At 44.5% G+C, this 18,163-nt stretch overlaps 1 protein-coding gene across 4 annotated transcripts in view; it reads right to left on the reverse strand.

Annotated features, from left to right (window-relative positions):
- TMEM106B (transmembrane protein 106B) overlaps positions 1–18,163 on the reverse strand; it is a 177,296-nt gene that overhangs the window by 58,208 nt on the left and 100,925 nt on the right. For all 4 annotated transcript variants that reach the window (XM_069648628.1, XM_069648626.1, XM_069648627.1 and 1 more), the window contains exon 7: positions 5,496–5,549. In XM_069648628.1, the coding sequence (XP_069504729.1) occupies positions 5,496–5,549 (54 nt within the window). The remainder of the gene's footprint in view (positions 1–5,495; positions 5,550–18,163) is intronic.

Below are 18,163 nucleotides of genomic sequence, written 5' to 3' on the forward strand. Positions count from 1 at the left end.
CCCCTGGTTGGTTGTTGATTCCTTGGTGCAAATTGCCCACCCTCTCCTGTTGTTCGCTTCGTCCTGCCTTTTTTTCTGCTTCCCTTACTGTGTTCTTCCCCTATGATTGTAAATCACTCTGTTACTTCCCGAAGCTAGATCCCAGCTCAATAAATACCACAATAATAATAATAATAATAATAAATAACCAAAAGCACAGCTTTTTACTTCAGAACAAGTAGCCCGTAAGCCCCAACGCTGGTCTGCCAAGAAACCTTTGGGTCATCTTTGATTCCACTCTCTCGTTCTCCTCGCACATTTCGGACATCTCTAAAAAAAAAAAATCTAACTATCAACTACACCTCCTCAGAGGTATTCTCCCCTTTCTCACTTCCCCCAGAGGCTCACTGTCTCCAGAGCCCTGGTTCTCTCCAGGCATGACTATTGTAATAGCCTCTTCGTCAACCTCCCTTCTTCTGCCCTGCGCCCTTTGCAACTCATCCAGAACAGAACCGCAAGACTTATTCTTGGCCTCAAACCGGGGACCGCATCTCTCTGGTGCTGAAATCCCTCTGTTTGATCCCCGTGGATGCAAGATCAAATTCAAGACCCTTTGCATTGTCGACAAGGTTTTCTTGGGCTTGGGACCTACCTACCTGCAATGCTGCCTATCTAAATACTGTACCTCACAAGCCCTCTGCTCATCTACCTCCAACCTTCTGCGAGTGAGCCGGTTCTCCAAGCAGAGATATGGGGGAGATCCTTATCCTCAGCAGGTGCCTCCCTCTGGAACAGCCTCCCTGCCGCCCTACGTCTTAAGCCGGATCTCCTGAGATTCCAGAAACTCAAGACCTTCCTCGTCTCCTCTTCCTTCTCTCTCCCTCTACCCTGCCAACCTAGTTCTCTCTCCTTTCCCGCTCTCATTCCTATTCCTTACAGCATGCGGACTGGCTGCCTAGTGTACCTCAGAATCTCATTGGTCATTGGGACTCCCGCCAGTCCTCTCACACTTGCCTCAGGTCCCTACACCCAACCCTCACTCAACACACTTAGAAATTAACCCAAGAGAGTGGCCCTCTGTGCACTTACTCCAGTCTCAACTGACCAGGTGCACTTGACCTTCTCCTCCCTGTGACCCTCTGTGCACTTCTCGATCCGTACGCACCACGCCTGAAGATCGTCTTGTCCGTTTCTCCCCTGTCTTCACTCCCAATTACTGTTAAAACTGCAGAATCGCTGTCAAGCCTATTTGCTATATCCCACACTGTTAAATTGTATTCACTTACTCTGCTGTGCAGACTATTATCGTCTTCAAGTTTAAAGGGCTCTGGGCAACAGTTTCTCCCCCCCCCCCCAATGTTCCCAACCTCCTTGAGCACTTTGAAACACTTGCCTGTGTATAGGCGCTATATAAATAAGCAATGCAATACAACCCACCTTACTAAATTTGTCCACCACTCCCAGCACTTTTTTGGGGGGGATCCTTATGAGAGCCTTGTTAAGGGGAGCAACACATGCCATAGAATGCAATGCCTCAACGAAAACTTGTTGTCAATTCCAAATCCACAAGCACATGTTTCTCCGATGTAGTGTAAAGATCCCTTTGGCACTGCACAAATTTCAGCTTGGTAGGGCTAGGACAGGGCATACCTTCCATTGGGCTTGGTGCATTGTCTATGACGCGGGTAATACGTGAATAAAACTCAGTCAATTGTCGGGGTGATTCTCCCGGGGTCGGCTGGGCCGTCCGCGGACCTCCGGGCTGGGAGGCCCCAACTCCTCCTGTGTTCCCAAAAAGGAGTATGAGACACACACAAGAAGCAAGGTGGTTCTGCTGTTTATTAAAACAACGGCAGGGATGGGTCTAGGATCGTACGCGTCCGTCCAGACTCTCAGTATGACGCGCTACTTGCGTCACCTGGGAAAGTTAGCGAAAAACCTATCGCCACTCCGGATTGGTTCCTCGAGTGGTAGGGTTAGTATAGCATACATATAGAGAACAGTATTAGTGGTTGAGGATGAGTCAGGTGGTATACTTGGGTTGTCCCTTCTATTAGATACTTGAAAATTGTTACACAAAGACCCCTAATGATTGGCTAATGTTAGTGGCGTCAGTGATGAGTGCCCCCATGTTCTGATTGGTCCACCCGCGAGCCCCCCAGTCTGGGACCATCGTTGTTCCCAGCTCGCGGTGTACCTGTCACTAGCAACAATATGTAACTATGTGTTCGTGCAGACAATGTGCAGATTTGCTCATAGGCTTGAGAGCAGACCATTCCCATTGCTGTAGGTGTCCATCGGGTCATTTCATTGTTGCAACCTGTGTCCCAGACGTGAGACCCAGGCGACTTCTCCCTCGTGGGTCTGGCACCCCGTCAGGTTGGCTTGGTCACGTGTGGAGAGACCGTGGCTGGGGCAGAATTCTGCACATTTAAAGTTATATTTTGCTTCTGTGTGCTTGGCTTTGCTTACAGGTGTGACCTTGGCGCCGGCTGGTAGCATATGAGTTGCAACATCGCCCCCTTGGCTCTGAGCTCTCGCTGAGCTCGTTCTGCGGGATCAGCACTTGTACTCTCACTCATTCAGTGTTCATGGCGGCTCTTGCTTGCGGCCTACTTGGGCCTGGTTCATGGATGGGGATGTGTAATGCACGGCACCTGTGTTGCGGTGTGACATGGCTTCATAGGCAGTATTACGTCTTCGTTATATTCTCATCACGATGCAAGGGGTGGGAGAAGCGTCAGCAAGCGTATACGCGAGTGCTTTATGCGTCTTGCGTTTCTGCATTACGAAAAACCTATGTGAAAAATAATAAAGATGCGCATCAGTGGGTGTATCCGTCACCTACGTCATAGCACTGAATATATTCTTCGTGTGGGTTGGTGCGTGAGTGTCCAGTGTGCATGGTGGCACGTGTGTTCTTGGCAGTTGGCTAGGTCGTCATGGCATCTCTAACGATGTGGGTGCTTGTTGTTGAGGTCTTAGTCGAGTTCATCCATGCCGCAGGTGTCGGCTTGAGTAGGGCAGGCTGGTGGGCATATCCCTATGTTCTTGAACAAGGGTATTTGGTCGTCTGGTAGATAGACGAATTCATCTCGTGGTGGGTGTCTGGGCCGCGATCCTCTGGGCCATGGTCGCGAGGAGATTGGGGGGAGCTTTTTCTCCCATTCTCCCACTTCACAATAGTACTCAGTTCCACACCAGGTAACAGGCACGGACATAGGGTAAACCAAATTCCATTCATCTAGCTGGCACTTGGCATTAGACACAGCCGTGTGGCTGTGCCTCACGAAATGTCTCAATGTTCATTAGTCTCAGTGTTTTAATACTGGATAACCTTTTTCAATCACTTATGATAGTTTCCTACATTCAAGTGGATGCACCTTTACGTGTTTCTTACTCTTTGCTGCTCAGTTGCAATTATGTTGCTAGCTAACAATGTTTTAAAGTTACACATGCCAGTCATTGCCTTACTAGGGAAAATGATGCACTGACGCGGGAGGACCAGTCTTCGAAATCCCTCAAGAGCTTCCACGTGGACATCACAGGTATTTTAATGTGAAAGTGCTACTTTCCTCTGCACTTGCACCAGTTCCTCATGGCAAGGTTCCCTGGGATCCCAGGAATTGGGTATCCTCTATAATCCTAGCTTGCTGGATTTCATTACAATGCCATCCATCAGTATGTTGCTGGCAGGGGCACCATCGGTGAGTACTATTACACAGATCGTCCCCAGTGTTGTAACAATGGCCCAAGCAAGCACGTCAGCGTCCTCCATTTATTTAAATTGAGTTACAAAAGTAAGCTGCCCATGCAGAGACAACCTTGAGAAGGCTGCTCTTAACTGGACAATGACCTACTGCCCTCGCTGGAACGTCTGCCTCCAACATTCTAGCTGACATCACAATGAGCGCAGAGAACTGTGGTGCAAGGACCCTCAAACTGTAATAGGATACCAATTAGGGCAATGTTTACAACACTAGAGTAACCCCAACACATCTCTTGCTATACACCCTTTCCAAATGGAAAATCATTCCGGTGGCAATTCCAGGAAGGAACTCAAGACCTCATGCACATATTGTTAATTTTACCTTACCACATTGCTTACCCTCAACATGTACAGAGCTCTTTTGCTTCCTAGCTAGGTTTGCATTATATAATCACTAGAGTCAGATACAGGATACAAATATGAGGTATTTGGAGCCCAAATGTGTGGAAAATAGACACATCTGGAAACTGTGATTATTTAGTATAAATTCAACTTCTTTCATGCATGTGGTTGGGAGGGGCTAGAGGTAATGTTATAAATGGTGTGAGAGGAGAATTCATCCAATTTTGGCCTACCGTAGAAGCCCAACTAAGGGTCGGTCAAAACCATGTTTGAACGCATGCCTTATAGGAAGGGAACAGCAAACTGAAGTGTGTGTATCATTACACAAATGCAAAAGCTGAAACTCCACAATAGTGACATAAGGGCAAAGTTCTCGCTTATCTTTCAGCCGACACTAAAAACCAGTCCAAGAAATCTAAAGATGACACCAAACCCAAAGGAATTCTAGTCTTGGGGCACCAGCGTCAAACTTGAATAATAGATGTGCATCCAGGGAAGCCATTTTATAAATTAAGACAAGACCGTTTCCAATGTAGGCACAAGAAGGTGAAGGAATGCATGTCACATGAATAAATACAAGTCCCATGCTGAAAGGTCTATTAGTGGGTTTTATGAAGTAGTTTACTTTCTCCTGTCACTTTCTAATAAGATAAATAGTTGCTTTTATGAAATTAAAAGTGATCAAAATGGGAGGAAAAAAAAAGATAAATAAGTACAGTGGAAAGATCACAAGACAACATGGCCTTTATATTTATGGCTACTGTAAATTAGATGGCAATATTGAGATAACTGGCAATATTGAGATAACTGGCACTATCACTTACAAATATAAGCAATCAGTAAAATATTTAAGACTAACCTTTGAAAAATCACAGCGTGTACTACCCTATCACGATTTGCAGTGACTAATGCTAAAATACATCAACTAATTCTATAATATCAGTAGAACCCTTGTTATAAAGCAGACAACAGGTGCCTAAATACATTGTAAGATTACGTTATTCTTTACACAAACCTGGAACAATCACCAATTTTACAATAGAAAACATGAAAGAGCACCTCCAAACAGCCTTAGTGGGAAATACAGTTTTGTAATAGTATAAATGATGTTAACAACTTCTGGAAATAAACCACAATTATTGATTTCTAAAGTTATGCTGAATTTACATGTATTTAGTCAAAGTTTTAACATTAGTTTACCCACAACGGAGGTCGACATTTATGAGATGTTTATTTACGGAAACTACAATCCATAAAAGAAACATTTCATACATGTTGACCTCAGTATGATGTACAGTGAAACTAAACAGGTTTTCAAAAACTATGAACATTATATTGCCATGCATAAGTCCTAGACTTCACTCTGGACAAAGAAGTTCTACACTAAAATAGAACTCATACTTACTGCATCATGACGACCATATTATGGACCTTTATAGATGGCAAGGTGCAGTACTGACTGAAATGAGAAAACAAACGCTGTAATGCCTATTTCTATGCACATGAAAAGAAACAGTAATTAATGAGGATGCTTGCACCACTGTATAATGAGCAATCATTGAAGATGTAGCCGTATTCTAAGAAGCACAATGTAAAAAAACAAAATATGACATACATCGTGATCCAGAGTTTAGTGCTTGTTTGTACATTATGGGACTGATCCATAAAGATGTTACAAGAATTAACCAGGACTTAATCCTAACTTACTATTGAAAAGAGAAGAATAAGTCAGGAGTAAGTGGGAGTTGCACGTTGCCACCTCTTTGCGATTTGGCTATTCACTCTCCAGGCGAGAGTTACTATGAGTAACCTCTTTGTGAATTGTCTTTCCGTGATGGCCATGTACAATCTCTAATAGGCTCCAATCATCTACTATGTTTTCATGGCATAGACCTTTCACAGTAGCTATTAGATTTTCTAAAATTAAAAGAATCATTGACAACTACTTCCAAAGTTCATTCTCTATGTTGCCAAAGAGCAATAGCATTAGAAGCTACTGATTGAAGTGATTCACTAGAAACTAAATCTACAACCTATACAAATATATTTAGTAGACACTGTACACAATTTTTAGAAGGCCTGCATAGCAACTGTGTATCAAAGTCTCACATGGTACCCAAGTAAGATATAATAGTGCATGTATGTATCCTACACTGAATGTACTAGCTTGTATACGTTTTGGATAATAATTTTATCTGTTAATGGTGCGATATTGAGAGTCCTAAAAACAGTGAACTCAAAACCCGCCAATATGAACTGCACACAATCATCTTTTGAATCTATGCGACATCTGTAAGCTAGTATGCTCTTTTGCGACAATGTCAGAGGCACCACTTCCAAACTACAATAAATAGTTTTGTGCAAAGTGGAGACCTGCCCACTGGGAATCTAGCTTTCCAGGACAAAGCGCGACCACAAACTGAAGTCATGAGGATTTCTTAGTAGTATAGCCGATAACAAATCTCCAGATAAAATGTTTAAACAAATAATTTAATTTCAATTGTCTACTGAAGTAAATCACTCAATCACTTTATACTCTGGGTGAGTAGAACTGGTAAACAAGTACATTTCTGTAAACTACCGAACTACCCATTCACCCTCAGCTGTAAGTAACTTTTTAGTACTCCCCTCTTCTAGTTGAGCGATCCCATGACTTTGTAATATTAAAAAAAGCCTACGATGTAGGAGTCGAAAGCATTCATTCTTAGCATTTTTACTAGACCCAAAAAAACAAAAGTGGTTGCAGTAAAGACAAATCAAAGAATGTAAACAAGCAGGTTTAAAGGAAACCCTTGATGAGGACAGTATTTTCTCTTTGGTACTAGAATCCAATAATGTTTTCACACAATGTGTAGTGTAGAATAAAGACTATCCTACTAAGAGGCGTAGGTGACGCATACAATCTGGGGAGGACAGGGGACACCTTGGGGACATTGCTTTTTAAAATAATTTATTGTGTTTTAGTCAAATAACTCTCCTTTTCACAAAATTAAAATAGCAGTACCTATTAAATTACATATATCATCAATAAAAAATATGATAACAGCTGTAGTATTTAAGCACTCTCAAGATTGGTGGGTCCATTTGTGTCGGTTGGTTTCTCCATTATTTGTGGGAACAGGGGTGTCCCCTGTATCTTGGTCCTACTCAATCATTATATCATTTTATATGAAAGGCACCATTGATGTGGTTACCTCTTATTCACCAATCAGCCTGATATATATTGATGAAAAAATATGTTGTCATCTCATACTGTCGGAATTAAACAAGTGGATTGGGGAATAGGTCATCCTGAACTGAATGCAGGGAGGATTCAGACCGGGGCTCTCCACATTCGACCACATGTTTGTGTTGTGGCATTTGATTAACAAGGATGCAGCAGCAAACAACATGCCTTCATATCTTGCATTTCTGGATTTGTCATCGGACTATGAGTGCATGGTAAGAGAGGAAATCACAATTACTTCCAGTGGGCCACAGCTAGAAGGCCAGCTCATTAAGATGCAGATCACCTGTAAGTGGACTCCTGCCCAATAAAGGAGTTGCGCCTTTTTCTACCAACTGCAAGTTGCTACTTTTTTTGTGTGGGGCAAGGAGACTCTTGTGTGTCTTGTAATGGAAGGATGGGGGTTTCAAAGAAAGAGGAAATCTTGCTTGTACCTCTGAGTAAGTCATGTTATAGGAGTAGAGGGACCTGGTTTGTGATGTTGCTGCTTTGACTGTCCTTTATTGAAGCCTGGGAAGGCCACAATCTTCATCAAACTTGATGGCTATAGGATAGAAGTCGTGTTTTTTAAAACCTCTTATTGCACCAACAGGCCACCATTCTAGGAGGGCTATTATGCCAAGCTACAAAGCCAAAAGACTCTACGTTCAATACACCCATGCCACTCAGGGCCTGTTTAACAAAACTTTGCACTCGAGCAAATTAGGAAATGCCCTTAGCATCTAGAAATTCATCCTGCTACTTCCTACCTGATTCACAAAGCCTATAGCTGGAGCAAATTCCCAACTACCAGGAGCATCTTTAAGATGCCTTTGAGCAAAGTTTCATTTGGATGTGAGCATGTCAAAGATGTTCCAGGCAGCTGCATATTTGCTTCAATTGTAGGGCTTGTGAATAAGTTATAAGGTAGCAGGAGCACACCTGTGATGACTAGCACATCTTCAGATTTTCTGCAGTGAACATATTCCTGAATTGTGCCCTCGGTGCCTAGTAAGGATCAATGGCCAGTGCCTGTCAAGGATACCTACACCTCTTCCAAAGCATGGAAAACACATGAATAATAGATGGCAATGGGAGGGCCACAAACTCCAGACTTCACTGCATTAGCCCCACTCCACCCTTGGATGCTGACATTTTAAATCTCCCATCACTTGGTCATTCAAAATGCCACAGGCATGCTGGAGGGAAACTAGGTCATCCGTCTCTGCAAATCTGCCTGGTCCACCAATGCAGAGACAGACTAGCCTCAAAACAACTAAAAGAAAACATATGGCACCCTTCTATGCACTTCCTTTCCTTAACCCATCAAAATCTGCTCCAGAATCTTAGAATAGACTGCACATTGATAGGTGGGGTGGTGGGGGAGTTGTATTGGATTTTCGGGACGCTAGAGGAGTACCTCCTCACATGCATCAACACTGAAGGTAACCTCCTTACCTTCAACAACAAGCTCAAAACTACCCACAAACTGACCTGGCACCCCTCCGGTCAGAAAGAGCAGTAAGGGGGTGCCTATCAGTTGTTTTGTTTGTTCATTTTTTTTCAACCATGCATTCCTTCATTCATTCTCTCCCAAAGAGGCCAAGGCAATAGAATAACTATCCCCAGCTCCTGCCGCCCAGTGTTTCATCGACCTGAACCACACGCATCTTCAAGCACAGCAGCTTGCTGTACTTGTGAAAACATCTCTTGCAGGGACCGACGAGGCATGACAAAGAGGCTGATGCCAGGCCCCGAATCCCTCAAATTAGGGCTTCTGCAGGGATACAATTTCCATCCTAAGTATGACCCGGGCAATGCTTTGGGCACGCTTGGTGACCCCTAGTGGCTGCCATCTCTTATGGTGTGGGGTCTTCTCCATTCTTTGCTTCTGAATGATCTTGCTTCCTGTGAGCTGTAAGAGCTGCTTCTGCTGACATTGTGCCACCCTAACGCAAGGCTTTCTCTGCAGCTGTATCAGAACCTGCAATCACCCTGCAGATTCGTTGGTGGCTCCAAACTTGCAATAGATTTTGTATCATGAATGCCTGGATATTTTGAGTCTTTACAAATTCAATCAGGCAGTGCCACTGGTTGCAAGCTGTGGATCTCTATGTAAATGGGGGATCCCTCAACGCTCACCAATTTTCCCTCACTCAGATCGTGTGCACATTAAATGGACATGCAGAGATGAGGATCAATTCCCCATACACTCTGCAGTAGAAATACAACTCAAGATACCACCATGCATCCCCTGCATAACTTTAATATGGTAGAACTGTGCAGGGGCCAGACAAGTCCCAATATTTGCAGCTACCGTTAAGGAGATGGAGAGCTTTTAATCAAGGGGAGTGGTCCATGTTAGTGAGAACCCAACTACACTCAGATGGGAAAAGCTAGCAAATCAGAGAAAGTATTGCACCACTTAGCCCATCAGACACAATATTAAGAGAGCAAGAAATCGACCTGTTGAGATCCTGGGCCCAGAGAGTTACAAGGGTTCAGTCTTAGAGACCCATAGGAGTTGGTAAGGAGTTGTGGGCACTGTGTTCCATCAAGTTGGTGGAGTAAGCCGAGGGCTTTATCCCAAGTAACCAAGACACTAAAGGAAAAAAGGGGTTAATCCTTCATACACATGCCGACTGTTGCTCACATTATGGCATGCAGCAAGCAAAGTGACTGTTAGGAGATATTTTCCTAAAGTCCCACTTGAAGGTAACACTACTATGCTATCCCAGTGGTTTGTAGATCCCAAACTCTTAGTATCAGTCTTTACTACTTAAGGACCTTGGTAGAGTGGCAGAGCAGTCAGGCTTATCTTAAGAGGAAGATGTGAGCTATAGCCAAGTACACTGAACCTAGCTAGTAATGCACATTAAAAAACACACTTACACAAATGTATATTAAAATATAGATTATATTTACAAAAGAGTCACTGTTAAATACTTAGAACGATAAACCAACACACATAGGTATACTTTACAATACTTTCAAAAGACCACTTCTTAGTGGATAGTTGCTGAACGCGCACAATTGTTACAGGAGTTTAACAGGTCTACCATACTATCGGTAATAACACGCACCCACAAAGTAATACAGTAATTGTATTTAGTCAGAATACATAGTATAGTGATTTTGTGAAGGAAACAGTTGGTTAGTGTTATCCTAACAGAGCTTCAGGTTCTAGAGGCAGTTTCCCTGCACAGCAAGTCTTTTAAAGTACAAAACGCAACCCTAGCTAAAAGGCAGTTCGGAGAGGCTTAAAGTCTTCAAAAGCAGCAGAAATCAAAAGATACTGTGGATACTTTCTACACCTCAGGAAAGATACAAGAAGGCTTAACCAATGTTGGCCCTGTTAAAGGACTCGCTAAAGGGACACAAGCAGCGGTTTGAGTAGAGGTAAGAGGGGGTTGCCCTGAACACCTCTTCATGCACTCCAACGCTCTGGAGTGACTTTCTGGAATAAGGTTAGCAATGCCCTTTTCCACCACAGTACCATAGGTTTGAAGAAAACGTTTGAGGTGGATGCTCTGCAATGTTGTAGCTCTGGACCCGACCTCCGGATACCTTGGTCTGATGACTAAAGGGAGTACATTGGACAGTGTCTCAGCAGCAGTCTCGAGGGAGGATACCGTCACGGATTTCAGCAACTTCTCTCATCACTCAGCGGTATTTTGGTGCCTTTTATGCAGCACCAACCATTGATGTGATTTGCCTGGTTAATCTTCTTTGGATCCTGCAGCCCCACACTCTGATGAGGGGGTCTGGTCCAGTTGGATTGGGTCTCTGGAGTGTCCTTGAGGGCCCAGCAAAGATTTGGCAGATTCAGCCTTTCCACGATGATGCACTCAAAATGGGCAGTAGTTTTCCTGATATTGGGGTTCCACAGCTCTGGAAACCACAGTACCTTAGGAGATGGCTCAAATCAAAGTTCCTCTTGGGACTGGCTGTTCCAACCAGTCACTGGGAAGGAGGCATCCTCTTTGTAGTTCGTCCGTCGCACAGAAAATGGGGTGAGGACAGCAGTGGTTTCTTCATGGTGTTGCAAAGGGTCTGCAGGTGTGTCTGGTAGTCTTCTTCGGTTGCTTCAGCTTCCAGTGGTTGACTTGCTTTTCACTCCAGGTGCCTCGCCTTTCATACAGTTCCAGCATTCACTCCTCTGCAGTCTTCCTCAACAGTTTACAGAAAGGGGGCGTTTGGCTGTCCAATCAGGAGACCAGACCCCCAGTGGGAGCTGGTCCCATTCAGGCACTCTGGCAGACGAGGGACAGGGGAGTGGAAAACTGGATACCCACGTCCTGCCTGCCCTGACACTCTGGAGCCTAGGCGGGGACACCCAAGGGTTCCTGACAAAGACAAAAGACACACACAGGGCTCCCACTCCCAGAATGGTAGAAGATGGGCATCAAAGAACAAACACGCTAGCAATGGCCAAAAAAGAAGGGATGCTCCAAGTTGGTACTTGAGTGCTGCTACTGTGCACTACTGAGGCTATGGACATAGCCTTGGGTAGGAAAAATCACACAATAGTTGGTAGAACACATCCACTGCCACCAGCCATAGCTAGGAGATTGTCTATGTGACCATAAAGTCACAGGAGCAGAGCGAACGGGATACTAGGTATCCCTTTGGCACTCCACATATGGTGATGTGTGCCGCTCTCCCAGACTATCAAGGCTTTGGAGAGATATCAAGTATCTCTCCAACCTGAAGAAGACATGCATTACTTACCATAATAGCATTTCTGACGATTGTATCTGCTGTGCATATAGTCCGACATCTAGTGGTAATTGCTGAGTATTGCGTATTTCTTGCAAGGATCGAAAGGGGACATCGACATGGCCGACAACGTGATGTGTAGTGTACTCAAAATCCCTCACGCATCACAGGTCACACCTGTGTATAGGCGCGTTACAAATACCATATCATATCATATCATATCATTGTGTTTTTTCTGCCGTGAGGGTTCCTTCTATTCCAAGAGGGGAGGAAGGGAGGGCGCATGTGAAACTAAGCAGATAAAATCATCCGAAATGCTATAATCAGAAATGCTATTACGGTAAGTAATGCATGTCTTCTGATGCTTGTTAATCTGCTTAGTATCGCATGCTGTGCATAGACTAGCGAGCAGTACCCAAAGATGGTGGTGGGATGTGTGAAGGAACAGTAGCAAAGAGATGTCTTAGCACCGATTGTCCCACCTGAGAGTCAGACCTAAAGTGTGCATCTAGGCAGTAGTGTTGTGTAAATGTGTGTACAGAACTCCAGGTTGCTGCTTTACAAAAATGGACTTAAGGGGAACATTGGCTATTAATGCTGTGGAAGCCCCAGTGCCCAGAGTAGAGGGTGCTCTAGGCTTGAAGGGCAGATCTCTCTTGGCAAGAGTATAGCACAGTGTGATGCAGTTTACGATCCACCTTGAAATGGCTGATTTAGAGACAGGGTCCCCTTCTCTACCAGCTGCCACTGAAACGAAAAACTGGTTTGTTACTCTTAGTGGTTTTGGTTTCTCCAGATAATGTATCACCACTCTGCTCACATGAAGTGTGTGGAGGCTTCTTTCTGCCACGTTATTGGGTTTCTGGAAAAAGGTGGGTAGTTCTATTGATTGGAACTTCAAAATAAATTTTGGTGCAAACTGTGGGTGCGTGCGCACCACCACCTTATCTTTGTGAATCGTGACAAATGGGTCTTGAAGTGAAATGGCCTGCAGTTCACTAACTCTCCTTATTGATGCGACTGCCACCAGGAAGACTGTCTTGCAAGTGAGTGCTTTAAGGCTATCCTTATGCATAGGTTCAAAGGGAGGCCCCATTAGTCTAGTCAGTACAACATTCAGGTCCCATCCGGGAGCTGGGTTGGACATAGGGGGAATAAAGTTGTTTTAACCCTTCCATAAAAGCCTTGATTACTGGAATTTTCCACCACAAACCTTTTTCTGGGATGTGGTGTAAGCTGAAAGTGCAACTAAGTGGACCTTTAGGGAATTGAACACCAGGCCTCAATATAGTATATGTGTTGGTGAGCAGTCAATCGGATTGATGCTCTTGGTATTGCAACAGATGGCAAAGTGTTTCCATTTGTTAGAGCTATGTCTGGTGTTAGGTTTTTGTGCTTCTCTAAGTATGTCCATGCATCTCTGAGGGCAATGGAGGTGTCCGAACTCTATGACCTCAGGAGCCAGGCTGCTAAATTGAGAGTTTGCGGGCATGGATGAAGTGTTTCCCCGCTGGTCTTCTGACAGCATGTTGTATGGGCATGAAAGTTTCCTCGCAAGGGAGACTGATATTGCCATCAGATGAGAGAACCAGGGTTGGCGGGCCCACCAAAATCATTGTGACTGGTTCCTGGTGCATCTTGTGCACTATCTTGTTTAGCAGGGGAGTCGGGGGGGGGGGGGGGGGAGAACAGACAAATTTCCGTGACCATGTTATCAAGGGTCCGTTCCCCTTGGAGCAGTTCTGCGGGTACCTCGAGGCGTGATCTGGGCATTGTGCGTTCTCCAGAGTTGTGAACAAGTCAATCTCTGCGAAGCCCCAGTCTGTGGAGACGTTGAGAACAATGTCTTCATGTAATCGCCATTCATACTCTACGGGTAGTGAAGTCTCTGCTGAGCACATCCGCCAGAAGATTGAGTTCCCCTGGACTGTGTTGTGACAGGAGGAACATCTTGTGTTTGAGAGCCAATTTCCATATGTTTTGTGACAGTTTGGATAGCCCTGGAGAGTGCGTGCCCCCTTGCTTGTTCAGGTAGTACATTGCTGTGGTACTGTTTGTGAGGACTAGGACATCTTTCCCTGGAGGTGTGTTTGAAAGGCCTTCAAGGAAGCCTTGAACACTGCTAGTAGTTCCAACAGGTTTATGTGGTTGGAAGCTGCTGCTGGGGACCAAACGCTGTGCGCAATCTGCTGAAGGAGGTGAGCCCCACCACCCCGTCAGAGATGTGTTCGTGGTGAGAGTGGCTTCTACTGCAGGGGTGGTGAAGGTCTTCCCCTGGAAGAGGTTTTCCCACGACCGCGACTGCAGAGAGAGAACGAGGGCTGGTGAGGCAACCGCTAGATTGTCCCATTGTTAGCTGGCCTGACACCACTGGCTCGAGAAACACTCTTGCATGGGGCACATGCGCAAACGTGCCATTTGGGACTAGATAAACGCAGAGACCATCATCCCTAACAGTCGCATGGCTTTGCATATGGTCAACTCGCGATTGGCTACATAGTGGGGGTTCTGGAACAGCAAGTTTTGGACGCTCTCGTTGGAGGGGAAGACAAGCCCATCTTTTGTCTGAATTAGAGCACCCAGAAATTGCTTGACTTGGCAGGGGTCTAGGCTGGACTTTGTCTCATTGATCGAGAATCCCAGACTGAAGGAGATCTACCGCCTCCTGGGTGTTTGATAGGCATGTTCCGTACGAATCTCCTGTTATTAGTCAGTCGTCGAGGTAAGGATAGACTGGAATGGACTGCCTGCACAGGTGAGCTGTTACTACTGCCAGTACCTTTGTAAAAACGCTTGGGGCTGAAGCAATGCTGAAGGGAAGAACCTTGAACCGATAGTGTTTGTTCTCGATCATGAACCTTAGGTACTTTTTGTACGCTGGCAACATTGAAATATCGAAGTATGCATCTTGCATATCCAGTGTTGCCATGTAATCCCACTGCATCAAAGTGGGATTACTTCCTGAAATTTTGTCATTCTGAAACTTTTGCGGCTTGACAAATGTGTTCGCTGGGCGCAAGTCTAACACAGAGCGCATGGCGAGATCCTTTTTGGGTACAAGTAAGTACACTGAATAAATACCCTTGTTTACCGGAGGAATGGGGACAACTTCTATGGCCCCCTACCTGATGAATAGGGGTGACCTCTTTGGCGCCCTTTTCCCGAAGTATCTGCACCTCTTCCAGCAGTATCTGCAGGTGTGCTGGCGATAGGTGTCTACTTCTTGGTGGTCTGTGGAACTTGGTACAATAACAAGGCATAAAATAACAATAACAAGGCATAAAATAAGCGGTATCGCATTGCATTTTGCGATACAATACTCCCGATTTGCTTTTTATTTCCATAATCATGTCGCACAAACTGCGACATGATTTCTGGGAGGGTTCATGTTTACTTAGCCTGGCTTGTGCTGTGCTTGTGGTGCAGAGCGCACAGTCGAGGCAGAGGGGAAGAGGCTCCGGCACTGCCAGACATGCACAGAGGCCAGAGAACGGAAGTAACAGCTCAAGTCACAGCTCGGTTGCCCAGCCATCATGAATGCCGTGGGTAAGTATTTGTTAATGAAGATCCCTGGCCTGTAAGCTATGCTATCAGTGCAGGGGGCTGGTCTTCTTAATGTTATTTGAAGCGTGGCATGCAGTGATTTGTTGCCATCCAGTACTTCAGAAAACATTTTAGAATGTCTTATCAGGCTGTTTTATCAGTGTGGGGCTCACACAGACCGTGCACTGATAAAGCAGCCTGTTCTTTGAAGCACGGTACTACAGTCACGTGTGCCGTCACGTGTTTCAAAAAACATTTAGAAAGCCTATGGCTGTTATTAGTGCGGTGCTCACACTGCCATGGCAATGATAACACTGCTTGTAGGAAGGGGAATATCCAGCATTGCAAGCGGGGTTGGGGGGCGTTGTCCTATATCCCCTCGATGCTTGCTTGGTAAACTCTGGCAAAGAGATTGAACCTCCCCACTTTGTAAGTGACTCCAATCAAGCAATCCCACTACGTCAGTGCCTTGTCTGGGATGCCCAAGGGAAGCCCTTATTTATATATTTTTATGCCAAGTTATAATCTGGATGATGAACCCTTGTACAACACCCCTCTCTTAGAATCCCCCTTGACCCCACTGAGCCAAGAAGTAGGCTTGTTTTGCAAATTTAAAAGGTTTATTTGAAAAATTAAAGTATATATATATATATATATATATATATATATATATATATATATATATATATATATATATATATCACACTTCTATAGTAAATTAATATTTGATAGCACACTTGTGAGGATGATAGTGATCAACAATGGATAATGTTACAGTGGTACACTCTTTTTGATGGCTTAGAAGTGATATAGAGAGGATGTAGTAGCTGAGAATGCTTTTATGGCTTCAAGGACAATGCAATGATGAATAAAATGCAGTACAGAAATAACTTGATATGATTTAGCAAAAGATAATATAATCACTTTTTCTCTGGCAATTCACCCCCCCCCCCCTTTGCAATGTAAGAAATGGAAGGAGAGCACACAGTCTTCAAGAATCCCAACAAAATGCTATACGAAACGCAGTTCCCCCCTAGCAAGCTTAGAGAAAAACAGGTATGATTTTAAAACACAGGCCCAAAATGCTTTGAATGTGGTGGCAATGAAGTGAAATGATGCTAAAATTGATTTTCATTCCCTGTAGAGGTTCAGGGTGAGTGATAGCTAGTTGGTATTAGTTCAGGCTCACTTTAGCAATGCTCTATGAGTAACTAGCAGGTTAAAACGAATTTTAGCAAAGGAAAGCAAGGAGCTGCTGATTTTTACACGTGGCTGAAATGGTGCAAAATGTCAAATCGCGGCAAATTTAATCGCGTGCGTCGAGCGCAATTACGGAGGCCCTATAAGGAGTAGGAAGTCGGTTCTAGGTTCGTTGGAAAGCCTAGAAATTTCGGTCCTAGCACAAACGGTTCCGGAGATACGGCCGATTTTGTGAAGGTAGTTTTTCGGATTTGAAATTTAAAAGTTCAAAATGACAGGTGACAGTTTTCAGCTTTAAAAAGGACAGAATGACACACACGATTCCTATGAGGTAGTTCTAAATAGGTTAAAATAGTTTTAATTAGATTATTTTAAACTAAGAGATTAGTCTGGCACAGTCCTAGAGTACTCACACTATCTTTTGGACAGGAATGGCTTCGTCACCGATCGGGTCAGGATTGGCTGGACTTCTGCTAGCGGTTCTTCACAGTGATCTGGTCTCTGGTTCTGCTCTCAGCACTGCAAAGTTCGGGTCTCTCTGGATCTCTGGTCTCTCTGGATCTCTGGTCTCTCTGGATTTCTGGTCTCTCTGGATCTCTGGAGGTTGTTGGATTTGAAGTCTGGAGTCTCCCGGCAAAACGTCCCGCAAGAAAGTGGAAAGTGAATCTCCCTACCTGTCCTGCACGGTCTGCTTTTATGTGTTTAGAAAGTGGGTGTGTGCGTGGCATAACTGAGCCTGCCCCCCTCTACTTGTCATTGGCCCAGTTCTCCCCTCTCTCATGATTGGGGGAAGGAAATGGATTGTCATCATGATGAGGTCTGTTTATGGGTCAGAGGATCCTCTCCTGGTCAATTTGCCCACAAATCTATATTTGATTCAAATACATATTTCCCAGATACACAAGTGGTTGACATTACATGTACATATTACAGATGAATTAAGACAGGTCTCTGTTCAAGCCCCATGTTCCTGCGAGCTGGGATTCAGAAATGACAACATTTTGCGCTTTTTGGTCGGTTTACCAATATCGGACATTTACCAAAAATTACACAAATGTGCGCAAGGAGTATGGACATTAATTGATGAAGTGTCAGATTTTGAACATGCAGATATTTGGAGTAAGACCCTATTTTCTGCTAGCAACCCCCCCAGAATATACAGCAGGGTCCCAACACCTCTTAAATGTACACGGAAAAATCCCAAGAATAATGATATTATTTATATAATTTTGACCAGTCCGCACTACGAGTTATCTGTCTTTTTAAAATTATGCCCTGGTCAAAAAGGGGTGTGGCTTCCCACATCACATGGTGTAATAACTGGTTTATCCACTTCCCCCAAGCTCAGCTGGCTCTCACAGGCACTGCCCCTCCCAGTTTCTCCCAAGAGGAAGCCATTTTATGAC

Source organism: Ambystoma mexicanum, chromosome 2q (genome assembly GCF_040938575.1).
Source record: "Ambystoma mexicanum isolate Mex_15411 chromosome 2q, UKY_AmexF1_1, whole genome shotgun sequence".
Classification (NCBI taxonomy): Eukaryota; Metazoa; Chordata; class Amphibia; order Caudata; family Ambystomatidae; genus Ambystoma; species Ambystoma mexicanum.